This window comes from Trachemys scripta, chromosome 20, assembly GCF_013100865.1.
Source record: "Trachemys scripta elegans isolate TJP31775 chromosome 20, CAS_Tse_1.0, whole genome shotgun sequence".
NCBI lineage: Eukaryota > Metazoa > Chordata > Testudines > Emydidae > Trachemys > Trachemys scripta.
The window spans coordinates 13,120,569-13,141,865 of record NC_048317.1 but is presented as its reverse complement, the minus strand read 5'-3'; the positions used below and the strand labels follow the sequence as shown (position 1 = coordinate 13,141,865).

Here is a 21,297-nt window from a genome sequence, read left to right as displayed (position 1 = left end):
AGAGAGGCAGGGCAGAGCTGGGACATGCAGATCTGAACTGGACTCAGTTCTCGGCTCTGCAACAAGCTCCTTATGTGGCCAAAGCGAGTAGCTTCGCTGCTCTGTGCCTCCGTTTCCCCATCTGCAAAATGGGGATAATTTATTGATCCTAACAGATACGTCCCTGCTCCGCAGCGGGGCTGTGAGGATAGATTCTGTAATGCCTCAGGGTGCTCGGCTACTACAGGGATTGTAAGGTGGCAGGCAGGCACCTAAGCAGATAAGACAGGTAAAGATCCAGGAGTGGTTGGGTCTGGGGTTCTGTTAATTAACTGACATAGGACCCACCAGCCACACCCGAATGCCCAGCAGAGGTGGAGTTACCCCTAGCGGCCACAGCTCACTGGGAACTGTGTGGATCCTTTGAAGAAGACAGGGCTGGCTGAGCCGGGGGGATGGCAGCATTCGCTGGCACGCTTTGGCGGTCTTCTCAGTAGGCACAAAGCCCATTCCTCGCAAGCCAAGCGTGGCTGTGTGCTTGTTCCAGAGGAGATGCAGCAGACACTGCCAATTGCAGCGGCTCAACGGGATGTGGGTAAATATCCCTTTGTCTGCCAAGCCCTGCAGGACTGCAAAGACAGCAACAGCCACCCAAAGGTGCAGAGATAATGGGATTGCTGAGGGGGGCAGGGGAAATCCTCAGACACCCGCTTTGCCCCCTCCCCATCTAGTGTCAGGCCCCAGATCCTTTCCAGCATAGGTCAAATGCAGCTCCCTCCAGAGCCCACACCCGCTGCGGTCACCCCAGAGGCCCTCCTAGCACCTGCTGGCTCTGGGAGAGGGGGATACGCTCACAACCCAGTCTTGGGTTCCAAGCAGCTCAGGCCAGTGGCAGGTCTAACACCCTTTGCAAGCACTTGCACGAGGCCGGAGAACAGCACCAGCGATGGCTGTGAGCCTGGCTCTTCCCCAGAGTCAGATGCATTTGGAGATTCAGGTCCGACGGTCCAGCCTTGCCCATGATAAAGCTGAGTCCAGGCCACACAAAGTTCAGAGCCCAACCCCAATCCCCAGAGAATTGGATTTTGTTTTAATTGGAGGCATTCTTAGGTGCCCCCAAACTTTAGTGGATTCTTCTGCGTGCCCTTCCCTGCCAGGCAGGTCAGCATCAGTATCCCCAGCCTACAGGTGGGGAAACTGAGGCACAAAGGGGCACTATGACCTGCCCCAGGGCCATGGTCTGGGAACAGAACCCAAATCTCTGGGCATCCAGTCTTGTGTCTTCCCTGTATGCCCACCTCCCTCTCTGAGCTCTGTTGTAAGTTTCTCTCTCCTTAGAACAGCTGGCTGCTTTATCTGAATTATTATATTGGGGGGGGCTATTCTTATCCAATTAACAAAGCACCTCATTTGGAGGCTGTTCATGGATTTATTCCATGTGATCTGCCTGATACACTGTGTGTCAAGCCACTCACTCCCAGCCCCCTCGGAAACCACATGCACCATCTCTGGGGGCGTATCCTGGCGAGGGGTGGGAAAGAGAATTTCAATCAGTAAAGAAGGGGACATGTTCCGGTTCCTTCTATAGAGCACCGTGTATCCCAAGCTTGGGCCTGGCTGTTTGGGACTCAACCCACGAGTCCCCTGCATGGGAGTTCAACTCTCTTACTAAGTCTCACAGGGTATGTCTATTGTGCAGTCACGCGGTGTGATTGCAACTTGTGTAGACATACCAACCTAGCTAGCTCCGGTTCCAGAGCAGTGAAGCCACATCAGCATGGCTTGCCTGCCCCAAACCCTAGGTAATTACTCACGAGGCCGCTGCAGCTTCACGGATGCAGGACCAGAGCTAGCTAGATGAAAGCTCGCTCAGGGATGTCTCCGTGAGCTGCATTCGCACCCTGGGAATGCAGCGCAGACATCCCCCGAGACGCGATGCAGTCACTTTGTCACACTATCAAGAACGAGAGACAGGGATTTCATGGGCTGATTTGCAAAATTCAAAATCAATTTCTATTTTTACAAAAAGCCAGCAGACGCTGAGAAGTGATTAAATCTCTGCATCGCTGAGTGATAGTCTGAGAAACAAAACCGAGTCGGCACTGGAATGAAACTGGTCACTGGATTTTCTCTTACCGTGCCTTTTTTCTTAGATTGATACGTGTGTGTGTGTGTGTGTGTGTCGCTGATAGTTCTTTATTCAGCTCTTGTCCTACTGCACCTGGAACATTCTGTCCATGTTTAGACACCTCCACACCAGACAGATGTTGGCAAGGTGAAGGCAGTTCAGAGAACAGCATCAAAAATGGCCCGGGGACTAGAGTGAGAAGGGAAAAGAGGAACCTCGTAGCTTGGCTAAAGACAAAGAAGTGGCTTGAAAACTGTCCCCCTGAAGGGCGAACGCCTAAGGAACAAGAGGAAATGGACAGAGGGTAAAACTCGGAGTAATGAGAAGAAATCAAGCAAGGGATAATTTAGGGACAATGTCAAGAGAGCATTGGTGAGCTCGGCCAGAGGGTGGGATAGACACTGAAGGGAAGTGGTGGAAGTACCGTTGTTTGGGTCACTGAGGACAAGACTGGACAAAGCCCTGGAGAACAGTGACGGGAGCAGAACCAGCCACTGGCACTGGTCTAGATCAGACTCCGTGGGTTCCTCCATCTCTGATCGTTTGGATTCCATGTGATAGAAGTTCTGTCCACACTGCAATCCGAGGGTGGCTGCAGCATGTGTAGACACACCCACGCTAGCTCGGATCCAGCTCGCCCCGAGAACAGCAGCAGTGAAACCACGGCAGCACGGGCTGTACAAACCCACCCAGAATCCTGGGGACGTACCCGAGCGCCTCGCCCCTGCTGCTGACGCTTCACTGCCATTGTTATTGGCGCTCTAGAGCAAAGCTAGCTCGGGTGCATCTACACGGGCTGCCATCACACCTCTGATGGCAGCATCGACAGATCCTTACGCACAAGAAGCCCCATGCTCAGGTTGTGAGGCTCCATTTGGGCACCTAAAACAGCACTTAGGCCCCCAAGTTTGAAAGTGGGACACTCCAGACTCCATGATTTTGCTCTCCCAAACTACCAACTCCATCTACCGTGCCCGGTTCGGCACGTCCGTGTTCTCCAGTTACGCGCCTGTCTCTTTCCTACCAGAGCAGATCTAGGCCAAGACCTCAGGCTGCAGGAGACTGAATAAAGAGATTCTGTCCTGCCTTGCCCCTGCCCAATGCTCTAAGGGGCCACCAGCTCGCTCCAGCGGCTGTGCAGAAGATGCTGTGGTTGGTTTAGTGACCCTGCATGGGCTGGGAGTCTCCCTTCACTGAGGCCCTCCTGCCCCTGCTGCCGGCTCCAGAACACAAGACCCTGTTTTCCCCTTCCGCATTAGGGACGCGTGAGCGCTGGCAGTGAACTGATGCCCCCGGGGGACGCGACCGAAGGCCATCAGGCTATCACCGCGTCTCCGTTCGCCTTCCACATCACAAGCACACAGAAGTGCTAGGTGCAGGGCGGATGCCATGGGGTGCCTGCTGGAGCGTCTGGGCTTGCAGGTGGACACTGCTGATAGGTGCTGGGAAACCCCCTGGCTCTGGGGAGAGCAAGCTCTTTATGGCTCTGAGCAGCTCCTTGGTGCTAAAGGGGCTCTCTCTCTGCTTTGGCCTTAAAGAAGATCAAGGCTAAAGGATTCTGATGGGGACTAACCACTGGTGTGGTTGCTGCATTTGCCAGCTGTCTGACATCCCTGTTCCACGCATGCTAACGCCCCTTTCCTTTCTGTATAATGATTTACAAAGAGCAGGAACGTGCACATAAACCCATCCACTTCCCGACTGGTCCAGAAAGTGAGCAAACTCCTTCCCCTCACCTCCCCGCCCACGGGCTTGAGGGCCCTTCACGCAAGGATCGGCACCTGCTGCCCCCACCACAGTCTGGCTCTTGCTTGGAGTGAATGAAACTTCCACCCGCCGAAGGACCCTGCTGGGAGCAGCAGCTGCTCCGTTGCTGCTCCTTGGCAAGCAGCAGGCAGAGTAGAGAGAAAACGCCACTCCCAAGGCCAAGCGGAAACCCCTCACTGGGTGCCTCTCTGGAGGATAAACTGCAGGGGGGTCCTTTTCCCGCAGCTGATTTCTTGTCTGGCTAAGAAAAGGTCAGGAACTCCTGCTGCTGGGAATTACCCTGCTCTAGCCAAGGACACAGGGGAACATGCTAGATGTGGCCCCACAGGCCATGCTCTCTCTCATTACAAGTCAGGCTGGTTAGGAATCTCCTGGCATCCTTCTGCCATCCTGCCTGTTTGACCTGGGATGGGAGCTCATGGAATTTTAACTCTTTATGATACAGACAAATCGCCAAGTGGGAGATCTGACACAGACATAAAGGACTCCTCCTCCTCCTCCTCCTCCTCCTCCACTGACTTTCCTTGCAGTCCCTTTCCCCCCGGGAATGGTTTGGGGGTGAGGAAGGCTGCCAGAGCCCCAAGCCTCCTCCAACACCTGCTCACGCAGAAGGGGTCAGATACCACAGAGCCAAGCGCAGTACAAATCCCAGCAGAGGTGACATCCCGATACAAACTCGGAGCCTCAGCTTCCTCCGTTCCCCTTCCTGCCCCATGGGGCCCATGGGACCGTGGCCTCTCAGCCGAGACCTCTGGCTGCCTGGAACCACTATCTGCAACGTCTCGCTGGGCTACGGCTCAGCCTCTGTGTGTCCCAGTGCAGACGGGGGACCTCAGCCCTGTCATCGGGGAGCGACATTACGAGATCGTGACCTCTCGATATGGCTTTACAGTCAACGTGGCATCTTCTTTATAGCCGAGTCCCAACCTTGTGGAGAGACCATGGGGTAGGGCCAGCTGAGAGCTTTGGGGTGATAGAGATGGGGTCCCTGACTTGCCCTCTGTGCGCTTTGCAAAGCCAGCAATGAGGAATGACATTAATAATCCACCCCCAGTAAACAGACTCTCAGTCCCTTCCTCGAACCACAGTACAATGCTGCCTCGCTGTGACCAGGGGAATGGTTTTCCCCACTCTCAGCGTGTGTCTACACTGCAGTCAGAGGCATGGCTGCAGCAAGTGTAGACATACGGGGGCTGGCTTTGATCTAGCGCCAATAACCACAGCAGCAAAGCTACATCAGGACGAGCCGGCTGCTTGCATATATACCCAGAGGCCTGGGCTGCTGAACTTCACTACTTGTGTTACTGGTGCGAGCTAGACCAAAGCTAGCTCAGGTGCGTCTACACGGGCTGCCGTCAGACCTCGGATTCCAGCATAGACACCCCCCTTACCCCCCGCCCCCTAGGCTCTGTCTAGTGATGTGTCCTGACTTCAGCTGTTGGAGTAGCTGCCCCCTAGTGTTAATGAAGCAAAGCCATGATTTACGAGCAGGGCTGGGCTCTACCGGGGCTAGTAGCAGCTTGGCCTGCCTGCATGGGAGAAAGGAGTGCAGATTCCCAGGGAAGACAGGGCCTTCGCCTCCAGGCCTTGCCAGTGGGCCAGCTGAATGCGAAAGGCATGCTGGGATTCCGGGCTGCTGGAACAATGTATATAGTGGCTCTCAGCACCCCCACTGAACCAAACTGTTATGGTGGAAAGCACTTCAAGCCAGGGGTGCGGCAGCCCCCCAGCTCCTATGCTGGGATTCCAAGAGCTCAGCTCTGTCCCCACCTTGGAGCCTGTCTTCCCATCAGTTCTCCTCCCAGGGGACCCTCTTTTCCTGCTAGCCAGCTTCTCCAGGCCTTTTGCCTACAGCGAAGGCACAAGCCGGAGCAGGACAGTCTGCAACGAGGAGCTGCGAACATGCCGCGCTCTTTGAGGCGAGGAGAAGGAACCCCAACTCCCCCGCCTTGATACCCATCTGCAGCGAAAGCCCCGGAGTGCTCCAGAGAGAGGCAGACAGCAGAGCCCTGCGTGAGCTGCCTGCACAGAGACAAGATCAAGGAACCCTCCCCAGCGCAGCTCGGCTGCACGTAAGAACGGCACGGAGCGGCCATCGGGGTCACAGCTCGGGTCGCTCTCCGAGAGCTTTCCTGTGGGCAGCGGCTTGTCATAGATCCTGCAGCCCAGACTGGGGGGGGAAGGGGGAAGGAGGTCAGGGTCTATCACTGTCTGTTTCACGTCTATTGCATTAGTTAGCGGCCTGCCTGGACAGCTGTGACTCCTCTGCCCTTTATGGAACATTGCCTCCTTGGCAAAGGAGCTGTTAGCAGCAGGCTCACTGCCGGCAGCCCGCTGCGGGGCGGAGGGCGGGGATAGGGCACAGGTCAGCACCGTCATGGCAGAGCGTGCTGGAGAGAAGCAGCTAACGTGGGGTATTGGGGGGGCAGGCACCCCGGTGCGCTGGGTTATTGCTGCCACGCCAGCTACTAATGGAACGAGTTTGCTGGTTCTCAGGTTTCATCCCACGGGCCAGGCTTAGCCATCCAGAAACCTAAGGGGAGCAGCGAAAGGGTGGAGAGAAAAGGGACTGCCTGAAGCGGCAGCAAAGAGAGGGACCAACTCCCAGCATTCCCCATCCCCTGGGGGAAGCGGATCCTGCTCTGGGCAGGGTGCAATGGGGCTGCTCAGGGCACAGGCGCCGGCACCAGGCTCTCACTCCTTTCTGGCTGGACATCGCTCTCCCGGGTTTATTTGGTGTCGCCATCTGGTTTTTCCAATGCGCAGGGCGGACAATGGGGAATCAGACCCCCCGAGACTGTCCAATACCCCCTAGGCACCTACATTAGCCTCTGACACAGTCACAAAACACCCTGCCACTGGCCCGCTCAGCCCCCTCCCCTGAGCCTCTACAACCCTGCCCGGCCTCCTTGAAGGAAGCAGTGCTTTTATGCTGCCCAAGCCCGGATGTTGCTGTGAAATCTTACCCAGCACGTCCCTGGGACTGCTTAAATCTGTGCCTTGCGGGACACAAAACTGAGCAGTGGGGGGGGCTACAGGCCAGGAGAGAGGTGAATGGGCAGATCTGGGGGTGAGGGCTGGAGTGGGAGGCAGGCCAGAGGAGAGGTGAATGGGCAGATCTGGGGGTGAGGGCTGGAGTGGGAGGCAGGCCAGAGGAGAGGTGAATGGGCAGACCTGGGGGTCAGGGCTGGAGTGGGAGGCAGGCCAGCCAGAGGAGAGGTGCACCAGCTAGCTGCGGTGGGGCACAACTGTAGGAGCAGAGGACTGCGGGTCTAGACCGAGGGGCATCGCGGAGCTGGGGGTGAGAGCAGAAGGGGATTTGCAGGGGATGTTAGTGCAGGCATGGGCCATGATTTGGCTGAGTCCAGTTGCAGGGGTGGATTTTGGTCCCCTCCCCACTGCTGCGGCTGTCGCTGGTCTCTCACTGCCTGAGCACTGACGTGCACCCAGGAAAGGGAGAGGAGCCGTGCCGGGAGGAGTGGCAGGGCCCCGAGGGCGAGGGAGCTGCCAGCTGCGGCACCAGCCCGGGGATGAGGAGACAGCGATTTCCTTACCCTTTCCGGATGACGACAATGATCGCTCCGAGGAGGATAATCAAGACAACCAGCCCCCCGGCACAAATGCCCAGGATCAGGCCCATCTCCTCCGAGTGCTGGGACACCTCCAGGGGACGCTTGCTCTCTTTGCAGGCGGCTGGAGGGAGAAAAGCACAGCAGAGAGGGTCAGAAATCAGCTCCGACCTACTTTCTTGACAGCTGGTTTTGGCAGATCCCTCCCCCGCCCCCCCCCCACCCAAACTCCGCCACGTGCACACAGACAGCATGTGCAGACATACGCAACACACCTCTCCCCCCCCACGCACAGCCAAAAGATCTCCCACACGCACGCATATACAACACAACCTCACCCACATGCAAAAACTTCCCCCTGTGCAGATTTTAGGTGCAAATGTACACGTGTGTGCACGTATACACACACAAAACCTCTCACGCATACACACCGGTAACGTGGGTGCGCACACACACACAGAACCGCTGCTGCCTACGGCTTGGGACCTGGGTGCAAGAGGGGGCGGGCTGAGCGCCACTTGTAGCCAATAATGGAGCGGAAGGAATCTGGACCCAGCCCCTGAGCTGGGGGTGCATCTCGCCAGCGCTGTCCTACCCGAGGCACACCAAACAGCCTGTCCTCCCCCCTCATTCGGAGCGGAGCTGTGCACGGACGCCTCATTGCCAGAGAAGGACACGTTCTCGTAACAGCGGACGCCTGTTTAATGTTCCAGCAAACAAGCTGATCTAATCCCCCGTTAAATAAGGCTGTTTGATGTTCTGATCCAAACAAACAATCAAGGAAGTAACCCCAACAAATTATCAAATAGCCGATTATTGTCAGAGAGATGCTACTCCTCCTCCTCTCTTCGCCCCATGCCCCAGCCAGACTAAGCCCATCGCTGTCCCCACAAATTAATTGTAGCTGTTGTGTTAATTTTGTAAAACTGCTCTGTCTCCTTTGTGGATCGATCGCAGAGCCGGGGCACTCAGTATTTGCTTCTTGGGCAGAGTCGGCTCACTGGGATTGGTCAGCTGAATCACATGGCATTGTTCCTGTTCCCAGACGGAGGAACATGGAAGCACTTTGGGTGCAAAGTCCCAGGCATGCAGCTTTAAGGTTTGTGTTCTGCAGATGCTCCTGTGCATCTCTGGAGTTTGTTCTCGGTGAGTGTCTGTGCTGGGAAAGCTCCAGGGCTTGGACATTAACTGAAAGCAAATCTGGACATGGCCAAACCCATGGCACTTAAATCCCAGGGGGAGGAGCATTTTAGCGATACCTAAACTAGATAAGATAAAATAAATGGATTGGGTGGATGGGTCAAGTGGGTGGATTATTTAGGAGCATGGATTGGGAGGAGGAGTTTGATGAATAGATAAGGTGGTCAGGTTGGGTGGAGGAATCAGGTGATCAGGTAGATGAACTGGGCGGATGACTTGGTTGGATGGATGAAGTGGATGGATTAGATGGATGGGTTGCGTGGAAGGATTAGGTCGATGGTTTGGATAGATGAGTTGGATGGATGGATTAGACAGATGAGTTGGGTGGATGGGCTGGATAGATGGGTTGGGCGGATGGGCTGGATAGGCGGGTTGGGTGGATGGGCTGGATAGATGGGTTGGGTGGATGGGCTGGATAGGCGGGTTGGGCTGGATAGATGGGTCGGGTTATTGCTTGGGTGGATGGGCTGGATAGATGGGTGGGGCGGATGGGCTGGATAGATGGGTCGGGTTATTGATTGGGTGGATGGGTTGGGCGGATGGGCTGGATAGATGGGTCAGGTTATTGATTGGATAGATGGGTTGGGCGGATGGGCTGGATAGGCGGGTTGGGTGGATGGGCTGGATAGATGGTTCGGGTTATTGATTGGGTGGATGGGTTGGGCGGATGGGCTGGATAGATGGGCTGGATAGAAGGGTTGGGTGGATGGGCTGGATAGGCGGGTTGGGCGGATGGGCTGGATAGATGGGTCAGGTTATTGATTGGGCGGATGGGCTGGATAGGCAGGCTGAATGAGTTGCTAAGGTGTATGAGTCAGATGGAGGGATCGGTCGAGGGATCAGGTATCTGCAGAAGGTTTTTCTGCAGCATTTGCCCACCTTCCCATCCCCTGTTGTCCCTGACATGGAGGCATTCCCTGCATTTTGGCTATTGGCAGCTCCCATCACTTCATTTGAACTTTCCTCTCTCGGCCTAAATCTCCCGGAAGTTTTTTCTCTCCAGTCCCCCTTGTCTGGACAGACACAGCGGCACTTCAGCCCCTGCAGCCTCCTCTGACGTTGCTCTCACCACACGGAGAGTGTGAGGCAGGGCCAGGATGCTCCCTGCTGCCTTTTCCCAGCGACGCTGGGGCGTAACCTCCACGATGCATCAGTCTCTGGCCCGGCCCCGGGGTGCCTTGCTTCTGCTCTCCGGAGGACTCCCGGCCGCAGCACTCTCCCTTCTCCCCCTTGCTTAGTGTGGTTTCAAAGGACGCTATCAAAGTTATCAGGCCAACAAACTGGCCCTGCCAGGATCAAGGGCAGAGCTGGGTTACATGCACGTACGCCCTTCCTGCGGGGCGCCCGTCTGCTCCAGCACTACGTGCCGGCAGTTCAGAGCCTGGTCCAGGAAGCACTGCACAGTCCCACGCTTGCACCAAGCGGCATTCTTAAGCCATGAGAAGAATGCGAATGTGGAGAGTGGGGGCGTCCCTGCGCGATGAGCCCATGGAGCAGCAATAAGCGCCAGACGGCCGCTTCTCGCTCTCCTGGGGAGCGCTCGCCTCCAGACGCCTCTTCCAGCTGAATCAATGTCAGGCCTGCGTGCAACTCCCCTCCATCCCCCCCCGGCCCCAGCCCACTCCAGTACTGTCACCCAGGACGGTTTGCCTGCTGTGCATCTAATGAGGGTTTAACGCCTGCCTCTTATCGGGATGATTGCGTTTTCATTGCACTTCCCTGGCTCCCACCGCGCCTTGGCAGGGGCAGAGGGTGCCGTACAAACACCGTTATAAGGACGAGGAGGATTATTAATAAACCGTTATGAAGCAGGCAGCCAAAGTGGAGGCAGGGGAATAGTGCCCCGCCCCTGGATACGGTGAGAAGTCAGCCTGGAAATTGAGTCTGATTGAGAACACGACCTGAGAGTGCTGCTCACAGAGTCTGAATACAGGACTAAGGCACAGCGTGAGAACGGGGGTGTCACTGCTGAGACTAATAACCCATCACTGCTAATCCCCAATCCCAAGCACTGTACTGTAGCCATCTCAGTTCCAGGAGCTGCCAGGATCCATGCCCAGGCAATACGCCCCTCTCTGAGCCATGAGCTGTCTGTCCCAGGCAGTACACCCCTCTCTGAGCCCGGGAGCTGCCTGTCCCCTGTCCCAGGCAGTACACCCCTCTCTGAACCTGGGAGCTGCCCAACCCCAATACTAGGCAAGGGTACATTCCCTGATCTCAGGAGCTGCTCCAATCCCAGCTACTAACCCCTCCCGCTTCAGACTCCAAGACTCGCCGATCCTCAACCCCCCGCACTAAACCTCTCCCCAATCCCAGCAGAGGCCACAAACCTGGCCTCCCTCGGGCATCTCCCTCCCGGAGCCCAGGTGCTGAGCGCTCATGCGGGGCACCTCCTTTGCAGTGACAGCGGCAGTGGCAGCGATGGGCACCGCAGGCGGCTCAGCCGCAGGGAGAACGGAGCGGGTATGTTTTGTTCTCAGTGCCCCTTGCCCCTGGTGTTTATTCAGCAGAAAAAGAGAAGGAAAGAAAAACAGGGACGTGGTCTTGAGAAGAGAGGGAGGCCCCAGCATGGGCCAACACTGATGGCTCCCTCCTCCCTTGGCCTGCCTAACGACCATCCGGCTCACGCTTCTCTCACTCTACGTACCGGCCCAGAAACCCCCATTCCCACTACAGTCCCCACATGCCTGGCTGGCTCACGACGACTGGACGATAGCCCCAGGACATACCATCTTCCTCAACGAATCCGCATCTCCCTTGCTGCCATGGCCAACCCAGACCAAACAAAGGGCCTTTCCTCCCATGGACCAGGCACACACATCCCACCCGAGGGCTAACCCCCTAGTCGCTGGCTGGATCTTAGCTCGTCTTTGCATCGTTCCACACCAAGCTATGAATCCCCCTGCTCCTTTTTTAATATGCTACATTAGCCGCATGCACATGAATGCCCATTTTTCATTTCCCATCGAGTCAGGAGTTTAGCTTATTTTATTACATATTTTTCCCCTTCCTTGAATCCAGTAGGGAGCCAAATATATTAGTAGAGCACAAGGAATTTTATTAAATGCACGAGGCCCCAAAGTTCAATCCCCCTGAAAGAACAAAGCATTAAGTTATTTGTTGAGATTCCAAAAGCCAAAGAGTGAAGCTGAAATATTTCCCCAATCGATTTCACTCACAAGACTGGCTCCCCATCACTGCCAGCAACACAATTACCCCGGTTAATATCACCCCTGGACTATATCAATGCCAAACAAGTCCAGGGTTTATACCAGCCAAGATCAATTGCAATATTCACAGCTTTAAAGGGATGCTGACAAGGTCAGAAGGCCTGAAATCTGACATGCTTGATTTTTTCCCCCTTGGTTTTTTTTTTCCCCACAAGACCCACATATCACTCCTTATATGATTTTTATTCCAAAACAAATGTTTTAATATGCTGCTTCAGAGGTGAAGCTTGGGCTTCAGGTTAGGGCACTTGCATGGGACCCAAAAGACCTGCCACAGACTTACTGCATGATCTTGGGCAAGTCACTTAAGCTCTCGGTGCCTCGGCTCCCTGCCTGCGAAAAGGGGCTAATATACTTCCTTTCTTTCCCAGCTGATCTGTTTAGAGTAGACGCTCTTCACACGGGCTCTCTCACCCAGCACAATGGGGTCCTGATCTTGAGCAGAGCCACCAAGTGCTACCATAATAATAATTTTATTTAAAAAAAATAACCACTGCCAGAAGCAAGAGCAACCCTACAATAATAAACCAGAATGCACCTCCCTTATGATCAACCCTACAATAAGAAACCAGAAATGCACAACCTAGCCTTCAGGAGCAACCACAAAGCATTCTTCACAGCCCGGAATTCACCAGCAACCCTACAATAACAAACCAGTGTGTGGCGTCCCAACCTCAGTGCAACAAAGAAATAGAAAAGCCAGTCTGCTGAGCACAAGTGATTGGGAGGTACAATGGGAGTCTTACCTTTGCGGGCGATCCGAATGCAGTTCAGCCTGGTCTCCTGCAGAGAGAGAAAAGATCAGGAGGCTCAGAATGCAGCGGGGACATGAAAATGGGGTCCTCTTCGATTGCTCTGCTTTTAACGGGGAAGCTAGGACAAAACTTGGCCAGTCAGCCTGCCGAGCCTTTTCACGATGAAGCACTGGGTCCCTTGTCACATGCTGCTGGCTGACGCACCTGGCATACTCTGTACCTATGCCAATGGGCGTCCCTGATATGCCAAGATGTCCAGTGTTTAATTGTCAATCCATCAGCCTTTCCTACATTATCCTCTCTGAGCCCAAGCACAGGGATTCCAACAATGCACTCAAGCCTCTAGCCCATGCAGAAGGAAAGCCCTGGACTTAGCCCCAGGGATGGGCTAGATGGGAGGGTCCCAGACGGACTAATCCACTTCGATTTTTGTGACCTATCATCTGGGCTTCTGACCATCATTCAGTGGGAAATAGGATGATCTGATGGTGATGCTGGTACCGAGTCTAGGCTCTGAATTCAACAGGGCAAAGAAGAACAACCCTGGGCCAGCCTTTATTGGGGAGTTCTTATACTAGGGCCGTGTAGAAATGTTCTGTTGCGTGGAAAGATGGGTTTTCAACTAAACACAATGTTTTGCAAAAAAGTGACCACTTCCTGTGGAAATCTTCAAATTTTTCACTAACGTCCCAAAACTGAAATATTTTGGCCCCAAACCAAAATACTTCAATTTAGAAACACTGCTGTGGTGCCTCATGGGAGTTGTAGTTCCGTTGCCTCATGTGCCCATTCCCTTCCATGGGCACTGCTCCACAGCTGGACTACATCACATAGGATGCACCATGGCCAGGGACTCCCACGGTGGACTGCTCCATCCACAGTGTACCATGGGAGGTGTAGTCTGACCAGGGAGCCTGACCTATAGGTGAGAATGGAAGCAAGAGGCACCTGAACTACAATTCCCATGAGGCATGGCAGTGGCATTTCCCAATCAAAATATTTCAATTTTCTGCTGAAATATTTCAGTTTTTTACCAGAATGTTTCCAGATTCAAATTTGTGCAGAAAAATCTACATTTTTCATGGGGAAAACACACCCATTTTCCAACCATCTGTACTTTACGGCTGCAAGTTCTGCAGGGAGCTCACGAACAATCACATTGTTACCTAAACAACATTCCCTCTAATGACAGAGCAGAGCCCGTCACTACAAAAAAAAAGAAAAAGCACTGGATTCTCCCACTGATACTCACCTTGATCTTTTCGGGAATGAGGTGCTACTCAGATTGAGCAAGAGGGGAAAAATTTGACCTGACTTTTTTATTGTTGTTGTGAAGTACCTTAAATGTAACCCTAAATAATCATTCATCTGATACAGGAAGCACCATCTGGCCAACATGATGATGCAGAGAAAGGTAGAGGGAACGCAGCTCCCGTCTGAATGGATAGCAGGCTTTTTAAGAAGTTATAAAGCAAATCCTGGGATTTCTTACAATGTTGGGTGATTTAAAGTAATTAATGTAACCACTTGCAAACACCAACAACAAAAAATGCTGCTTTAGAACAGCTCTGAGGGACAACATTTTCTTTCTGTTGTTGTCCTGGGCTCGCCTGAGCTAGCAGAACATCTCATGGAACTACCTCACCCAGTCTTACAGCAAAGTCGTATTCAACTCAGCTTGGCCCACCTTGGTCTTACGGTCCACAAATTAAGCAAAATAGTCTTCTGTTGACTTGACAAAAAGGTGCAGTCAGAGTTAGGCCCGGCCAGGCCAGGATTCTTGAGTTAAGCACAGACAATCCAGGAAGTTTTTGGAAAGTGTAGGGGACAATTTCCTGGTGCAAGTGCTGGAGGAACCAACTAGGGGCAGAGCTCTTCTAGACTTACTGCTCACAAACCAGGAAGAATTAGTAGGGGAAGCAAAAGTGGATGGGAACCTGGGAGGCAGTGACCATGAGATGGTCGAGTTCAGGATCCTGACATAAGGAAGAAAGGAGAGCAACAGAATATGGACCCTGGACTTCAGAAAAGCAGACTTTGACTCCCTCAGGGAACTGATGGGCAGGATCCCCTGGGAGAATAACATGAGGGGGAAAGGAGTCCAGGAGAGCTGGCTGTATTTTAAAGAAACCTTATTGAGGTTGCAGGAAAAAAACATCCCAATGTGTAGAAAGAACAGTAAATATGGCAGGTGACAAGCTTGGCTTAACAGTGAAATCCTTGCTGACCTTAAACATAAAAAATAAGCTTACAAGAACTGGAAGATTGGACAAATGACCAGGGAGGAATATAAAAATATTGCTCAGGCAGGCAGGAGTGAAATCAGGATGGCCAAATCACACTTGGAGTTGCAGCTAGCAAGAGATGTTAAGAGTAACAAGAAGGGTTTCTTCAGGTATGTTAGCAACAAGAAGAAAGTCAAGGAACGTGTGGGCCCCTTACTGAATGAGGGAGGCAACCTAGTAACAGAGGATGTGGAAAAAGCTAATGTACTCAATTATTTTTTTGCCTCTGTCTTCATGAACAAGGTCAGCTCCCAGACTGCTGCACTAGGCAGCACAGTATGGGGAGAAGGTGACTAGCCCTCTGTGGAGAAAGAAGTGGTTCAGGACTATTTAGAAAAACTGGACGAGCACAAGCCCATGAGTCCGGATGCGCTGCATCCGAGGGTGCTAAAGGAGTTGGCGGATGTGATTGCAGAGCCATTGGCCATTATCTTTGAAAACTCATGACGATCAGGGGAGGTCCCGGATGACTGGAAAAAGGCTAATGTAGCGCCCATCTTTAAAAAAGGGAAAAAGGAGGATCCGGGGAACTACAGGCCAGTCAGCCTCACCTCAGTCCCTGGAAAAATCATGGAGCAGGTCCTCAAGGAATCAATTCTGAAGCACTTAGAGGAGAGGAAAGTGATCAGGAACAGTCAGCATGGATTCACCAAGGGCAAGTCATGCCTGACTAACCTAATTGCCTTCTATGATGAGATAACTGGCTCTGTGGATGAGGGGAAAGCAGTGGATGTGTTATTCCTTGACTTTAGCAAAGCTTTTGATACGGTCTCCCACAGTATTCTTGCCAGCAAGTTAAAGAAGTATGGGCTGGATGAATGGACTATAAGGTGGATAGAAAGCTGGCTAGATTGTCGGGCTCAACAGGTAGTGATCAACAGCTCCATGTCTAGTTGGCAGCCAGTTTCAAGTGGAGTGCCCCAGGGTCAGTCCTGGGGCTGGTTTTGTTCAATATCTTCATTAATGATCTGGAGGATGGCATGGACTGCACTCTCAGCAAGTTTGCAGATGACACTAAACTGGGAGGAGTGGTAGATATGCTGGAGGGTAGGGACAGGATACAGAGGGACCTAGACAAATTAGAGGATTGGGCCAAAAGAAACCTGATGAGGTTCAACAAGGACAAGTGCAGAGTCCTGCACTTAGGACGGGAGAATTCCATGCACTGTTACAGACTAGGGACCGAATGGCTAGGAAGCAGTTCTGCAGAAAAGGACCTAGGGGTTACAGTGGACGAGAAGCTGGATATGAGTCAACAGTGTGCCCTTGTTGCCAAGAAGGCTAACGGCATTTTGAGCTGTATAAGTAGGGGCATTGCCAGCAGATCGAGGGACATGATCATTCCCCTCTATTCGACATTGGTGAGGCCTCATCTGAAGTACTGTGTCCAGTTTTGGGCCCTACACTACAAGAAAGATGTGGAAAAATTGGAAAGAGTCCAGCGGAGGGCAACACAAATGATTAGGGGGCTGGAGCACATGACTTATGAGGAGCGGCTGAGGGAACTGGGATTGTTTAGTCTGCAGAAGAGAAGAATGAGGAGGGATTTGATAGCTGCTTTCAACTACCTGAAAGGGGCTTCCAAAGAGGATGGATCTAGACTGTTCTCAGTGGTACCTGATGACAGAACAAGGAGCAATGGTCTCAAGTTGCAGTTGAGGAGGTTTAGGTTGGATATTAGGAAAAACTTTTTCACTAGGAGGGTGGTGAAGCACTGGAATGGGTTACCTAGGAAGGTGGTGGAATCTCCTTCCTTAGAGGTTTTTAAGGTCAGGCTTGACAAAGCCCTGGCTGGGATGATTTAGTTGGGAATTGGTCCTGCTTTGAGCAGGGGGTTGGACTAGATGACCTCCTGAGGTCCCTTCCAACCCTGATATTCTATGATTCTATGATTTTCACCCCATGCCAGCTTTATTCAGAATTGGGCCCTGGAAGAAGCAGCCAGCCCTTTTTATCCTGCCTGCTGGGCCCTGATTGGTTTCTGCCAGCTCCCAACCCTTCTAGCCACTGGAGGACTGATACTCATTGGTTCTACCCGCAGCTGATCCTGGGTGGCCTTTCTAGGCAGTTCCTGGAGGATTAAACTTGGTGCTCTTTTTCATCAAAAGGACACTCTGTTTGGGTGGGGTGTGCCAGAGTGGTGGGGGGGCAGTAAACTCCTAGGACACCCCGTCACAGTTGTTTTCTCCTTTATAGGTGACTTTATACGTGCAGTACAACAGGATCCATAGGTGATTCTATTCTGTGCTGCATAGGTTCGTATACCACCCGTAGCATCCGAGCCCCTCCCAGTTGCGCATTAAGCAATGTAACATCTGTCCCGGGTGGGTCATTCGCTCTCCTCCTCTCTCCAGGGAGGAAGTGAGTGAGCAGTGGAGTCCTTCAGGACAACCGGAGTTACAAGTGAGGCTTTGTAGGCAAGACGGGAATGAAACATTCAGTGCCAAAGCCGTCTGTGCACGACGCTGATGGAATTACACCTGCCGTGGCCTGAGCTTACTGCGTGTTACTGATATGACATTCCAGGGTGCGGTTTTCAAAGGTGCCCAGGGAATTTGGACACTCAGGCCTAGATCCTCAAAGCTATTTAGGCACCTAAATCCCATGGGGAGCTTGAAAAATCTCAGTCCCAACCTCTAACCTGCCTGGACCCCAATTCTGCTATCTGATGCTCACAGCCCAACCTGTATAGAGTCTGCACGGAGTCCCTTTCGCGTCAGTGCAACCTCCCTCCGGGCAAAGGATCCGCACATGTGGATCAGATGGCAGGATCAGGGCCTTGGCCTGTATGAATCCAAGTTCTCTTGCCCTAATGTATCACTCCACTTCCCCCACCCGCTGGTGGTGGCAGGGTGAGGCCATGCACATACCTAAACAGGGACTGACCCTGGTTCCAGTGAAGCCAGTGGCAAAACTCTCATTAATCTCCATGGGAGCATAATCGAACACATTGAGAAAATGATAAGGGAAGTTACCCCCCTAACAAACATACACTGGAGAGACAGGATCTCACCAGGGATTGCTGAGACAACCAGGGTCCGACTCGGAGGCTGCTTCAGAGAAACAAATCCAACACACCAGCCCCCTTCGATTTTTGTTCTGACCAGATTTTGACCTGCAAGCCACCATCCCAAAGGGTGGTGAGCGCAAAACTTGGGAGCACAATGACCTCCATTGGGAGTGCAACACATTTATTTGGACTTTGCAACTCTCCCCGAACATACAGTAAAACAACTTCAAATTGGTGCCACCAACTAAAATACCTCCCTTGCAACGAGGAAGTAACTGGGCACAAAGACTGAAGATGTAGTTGCTGATGCCCTTTGAAAATCTGGCATGGGATGTCTCCCATTCCCCACGCACCCCCCTGCGAGCCACATGCTCCGGGTCCTACCCCCATCACCCGAGTGGAAGTGCCAGCATTCGTGGCAGTTCCCACTCAGGAACACCCTGGCACCAATCCCTGCCACGGAGGCAGCTACTCACCCCTTTCAGGTTGCTCATGGCCTGGAAGTAGATGAGATACGCCTTCTTGGGCTCCAGCGGGGGGTTCCAGTACCCGCTGTACGTCTGGTTGTCCCCGACGGTGAAGGGCTTGGCTTCGGGGAGGCTGTTGGGAGGCAGCTCGGCCCCGAAATAGTGCACGGAGCCCCGGGACACGGCGTCGTCAAAGGTCAGCGGCACCGGGAAGCAGTCCTGACCCCCCAGCTCCCGTCTCATCTTCTTGGGTCGGTCTTCCTCCACGATGACTTGGTAGGTGCTGGACACGTGAGGCGGGGAGGGGGAAGGCAGAGACAAGAAAGGACGTGAGCCCGGTAGGCATTTGGCTTAAAATGAAGAACTGCCTCTCCCCTGTCTCATGGCAGTCTGGGGACCACACTCACAGCCCCCCGCATCAGCCCGGGTGGTGGGAGAAAGGCAGCAATGCACCCCGGGGACATACTCGGCCTGTAACTCCAGACTGGGGACCAAGCTGGTCAGCTGCAACACGTGCGTGCAAGTGGATTCGATTAAGGAGCTATTTCTATGCACTGAGCAGAGAAGGCGGAAGCACAAACACTGATTATTTTTGTATCCATACGAAAGAAGAGACTTCTTGGATGTATTACAATGAACATTCATTTATGCAAATTAGTTGTGGCCACAGGGCACAAGCCATGTTGGCATTGAGCCTCCTGGCAAAACTAAGCCTGAGGACCCTGCCCTACTCCCTTGTAACTGGCTGGCAGCGTTTGTCTGAAACTCCCCACTACTCTATTGGCAGGTGCTGATCTGCTGGCAAAGAGTTGAATGGGTTCTGCTGACTCGTTGAGGCGGGAGACTTGCCACCTCATCTGGATGTAAGGTAGGCGCTGAGGAGAGAGGATCTAGGGTGTGGGCTGAGCAGTCTTGAGGGAGGAGCTCTAAGAACAGGATTATGCTGCTCTTTCTGTTATCTTACTCATTTCTTTGTTAATAAAACCAAGATCATAAACCCCAGGAAAAGGTGCGTCTGACGAAGTGGTTATTCACCCACGAAAGCTTATGCTCCAATACATCTGTTAGTCTATAAGGTGCCATAGGACTCTTTGTTGCTTTTCCCAGGAAGAGGGTGAGTTTGGAGTCTACCTACTGTGAGGATCAGGGAAAGGCACTTGCTTGCACCACTCTCCTAAAAAAAGCCACATTCCCACGTGAAAAATCCAGGGAAGGAATCTTTCCAACTTGAGAAAACATCTTGTGTGCAGAACAACCTCCAAGCCTGCTAAGTGCCTTTAATCAGGCTCCCTCCCCTACAGGAAGGAATGTGCTCTGGATATAATTAAAGGTGCCATCTCAGATGATGTTTATTGCATTCTATATCCCTGTATTACTCAGCCCAGGTCACTAAGAGCAGCATATCGAGATGAGCTCTTGAGTGACTGCAGTCTTCGTGGGCAGATCTCTTCCACTCAGACACGTTCAGCCCCCAGATCTATTAAAACTACCTCTTTAATAACGCCTAATCAGAGCCAATCTTTTCCCTCCTGAGTGTGTGTTGTTGGGCACAGCTATAGGCAGAGGAAGATTAGGGGTTTGTGAGGCCCTGGGTCAGACCAAGGGGGTGCCCCTCACCATCCCTTCCACCTGTAGTACCCCCCCCCCCCCCCCCCCCCCCCCCCCCCCCCGGGGCAGGGGGAGCCCCCCCCCCCCCCCCCCCCCCCCGCCCCCCCTCCCCAACAGGAGTGCCGGGCGGGCAGAGCGAGGGGGGGCGCAGAGGCACCCATTTTTCCCCCCCCCCCCCATTGTCTGAGGCCCTTGGGCACAGGCCCCATTGGCCCAGTGGCTAATCCGTCACTGGCTGTAGGTTTTAATGACCACATCCTGCTGCCAGAGCAAGGCTGTGGAATTTGATGGACAGGTGGGGCCTGGGTTACGGGTTTCCCTTGGAGAAATTCAGCACTGATGGCACAGAGCAGGAAGATATGAGGAGGTGGGAAAGGAGTTTGTTGGTTCTGAATATATTGGCAGAGTCTTCAGAGCTGATTCTGGATGGCTCATGACTGACAGCATTGCCAGCAGATCGAGGGACGTGATCATTCCCCTCTATTCGGCATTGGTGAGGCCTCATCTGGAGTACTGTGTCCAGTTTTGGACCCCACACTACAAGGATGTGGAAAAACTGGAAAGAGTCCAGCGGAGGGCAACAAAAATGATTAGGGGGCTGGAGCACATTACTTATGAGGAGAGGATGAGGGACCTGGGATTGTTTAGTCTGCAGAAGAGAAGAATGAGGGGGGATTTGACAGCTGCTTTCAACTACCTGAAAGGGGGTTCCAAAGAGGATGGATCTAGACTGTTCTCAGTGGTACCAGATGACAGAACAAGGAGTAATGGTCTCAAGTTGCAGTGGGGGAGGTTTAGGTTGGATATTATGAAAAACTTTTTCACTAGGAGGGTGGTGAAGCACTGGAATGGGTTACCTAGGGAGGTGGTGGAATCTCCTTCCTTAGAGGTTTTTAAGGTCAGGCTTGACAAAGCCCTGGCTGGGATGATTTAGTTGGGGATTGGTCCTGCTTTGAGCAGGGGGTTGGACTAGATGACCTCCTGAGGTCCCTTCCAACCCTGAGATTCTATGATTCTATGACATTCTGCTCACTGGGGGATCTTATAGGTTTCTGGATTCGGAGGCCAGAAGGGCCCATTGTGCTCATCTTGTCTCACCTCCTGCAGAACACAGGCCAGAGGCGCTGACCCAGACATCAGCAGTATCAACGCCTCTGGGAAATAAGCAAAGCAAAGGGATTTGCCAGGCAGCATGTTGCTCCCTGCTCCCTTCCCTGGTCACGGGGGGCGCAGGCACCCCCAAGCCCAGTTTATATTGACCACCGAAGGCTAGTGTGTGCAGCCTGTATTTGGGGAGCA

At 53.1% G+C, this 21,297-nt stretch overlaps 1 protein-coding gene across 4 annotated transcripts in view; it reads right to left on the bottom strand.

Moving 5' to 3' along the window:
• The window catches only part of PTPRU (protein tyrosine phosphatase receptor type U), a 275,704-nt gene that overhangs the window by 65,383 nt on the left and 189,024 nt on the right, over positions 1 to 21,297 (bottom strand). For all 4 annotated transcript variants that reach the window (XM_034753847.1, XM_034753848.1, XM_034753849.1 and 1 more), the window contains exons 12-14: positions 18,400 to 18,673; positions 12,620 to 12,656; positions 7,429 to 7,567 (exon numbers count right to left, since the gene is read on the bottom strand). In XM_034753847.1, the coding sequence (XP_034609738.1) occupies positions 7,429 to 7,567; positions 12,620 to 12,656; positions 18,400 to 18,673 (450 nt within the window). The remainder of the gene's footprint in view (positions 1 to 7,428; positions 7,568 to 12,619; positions 12,657 to 18,399; positions 18,674 to 21,297) is intronic.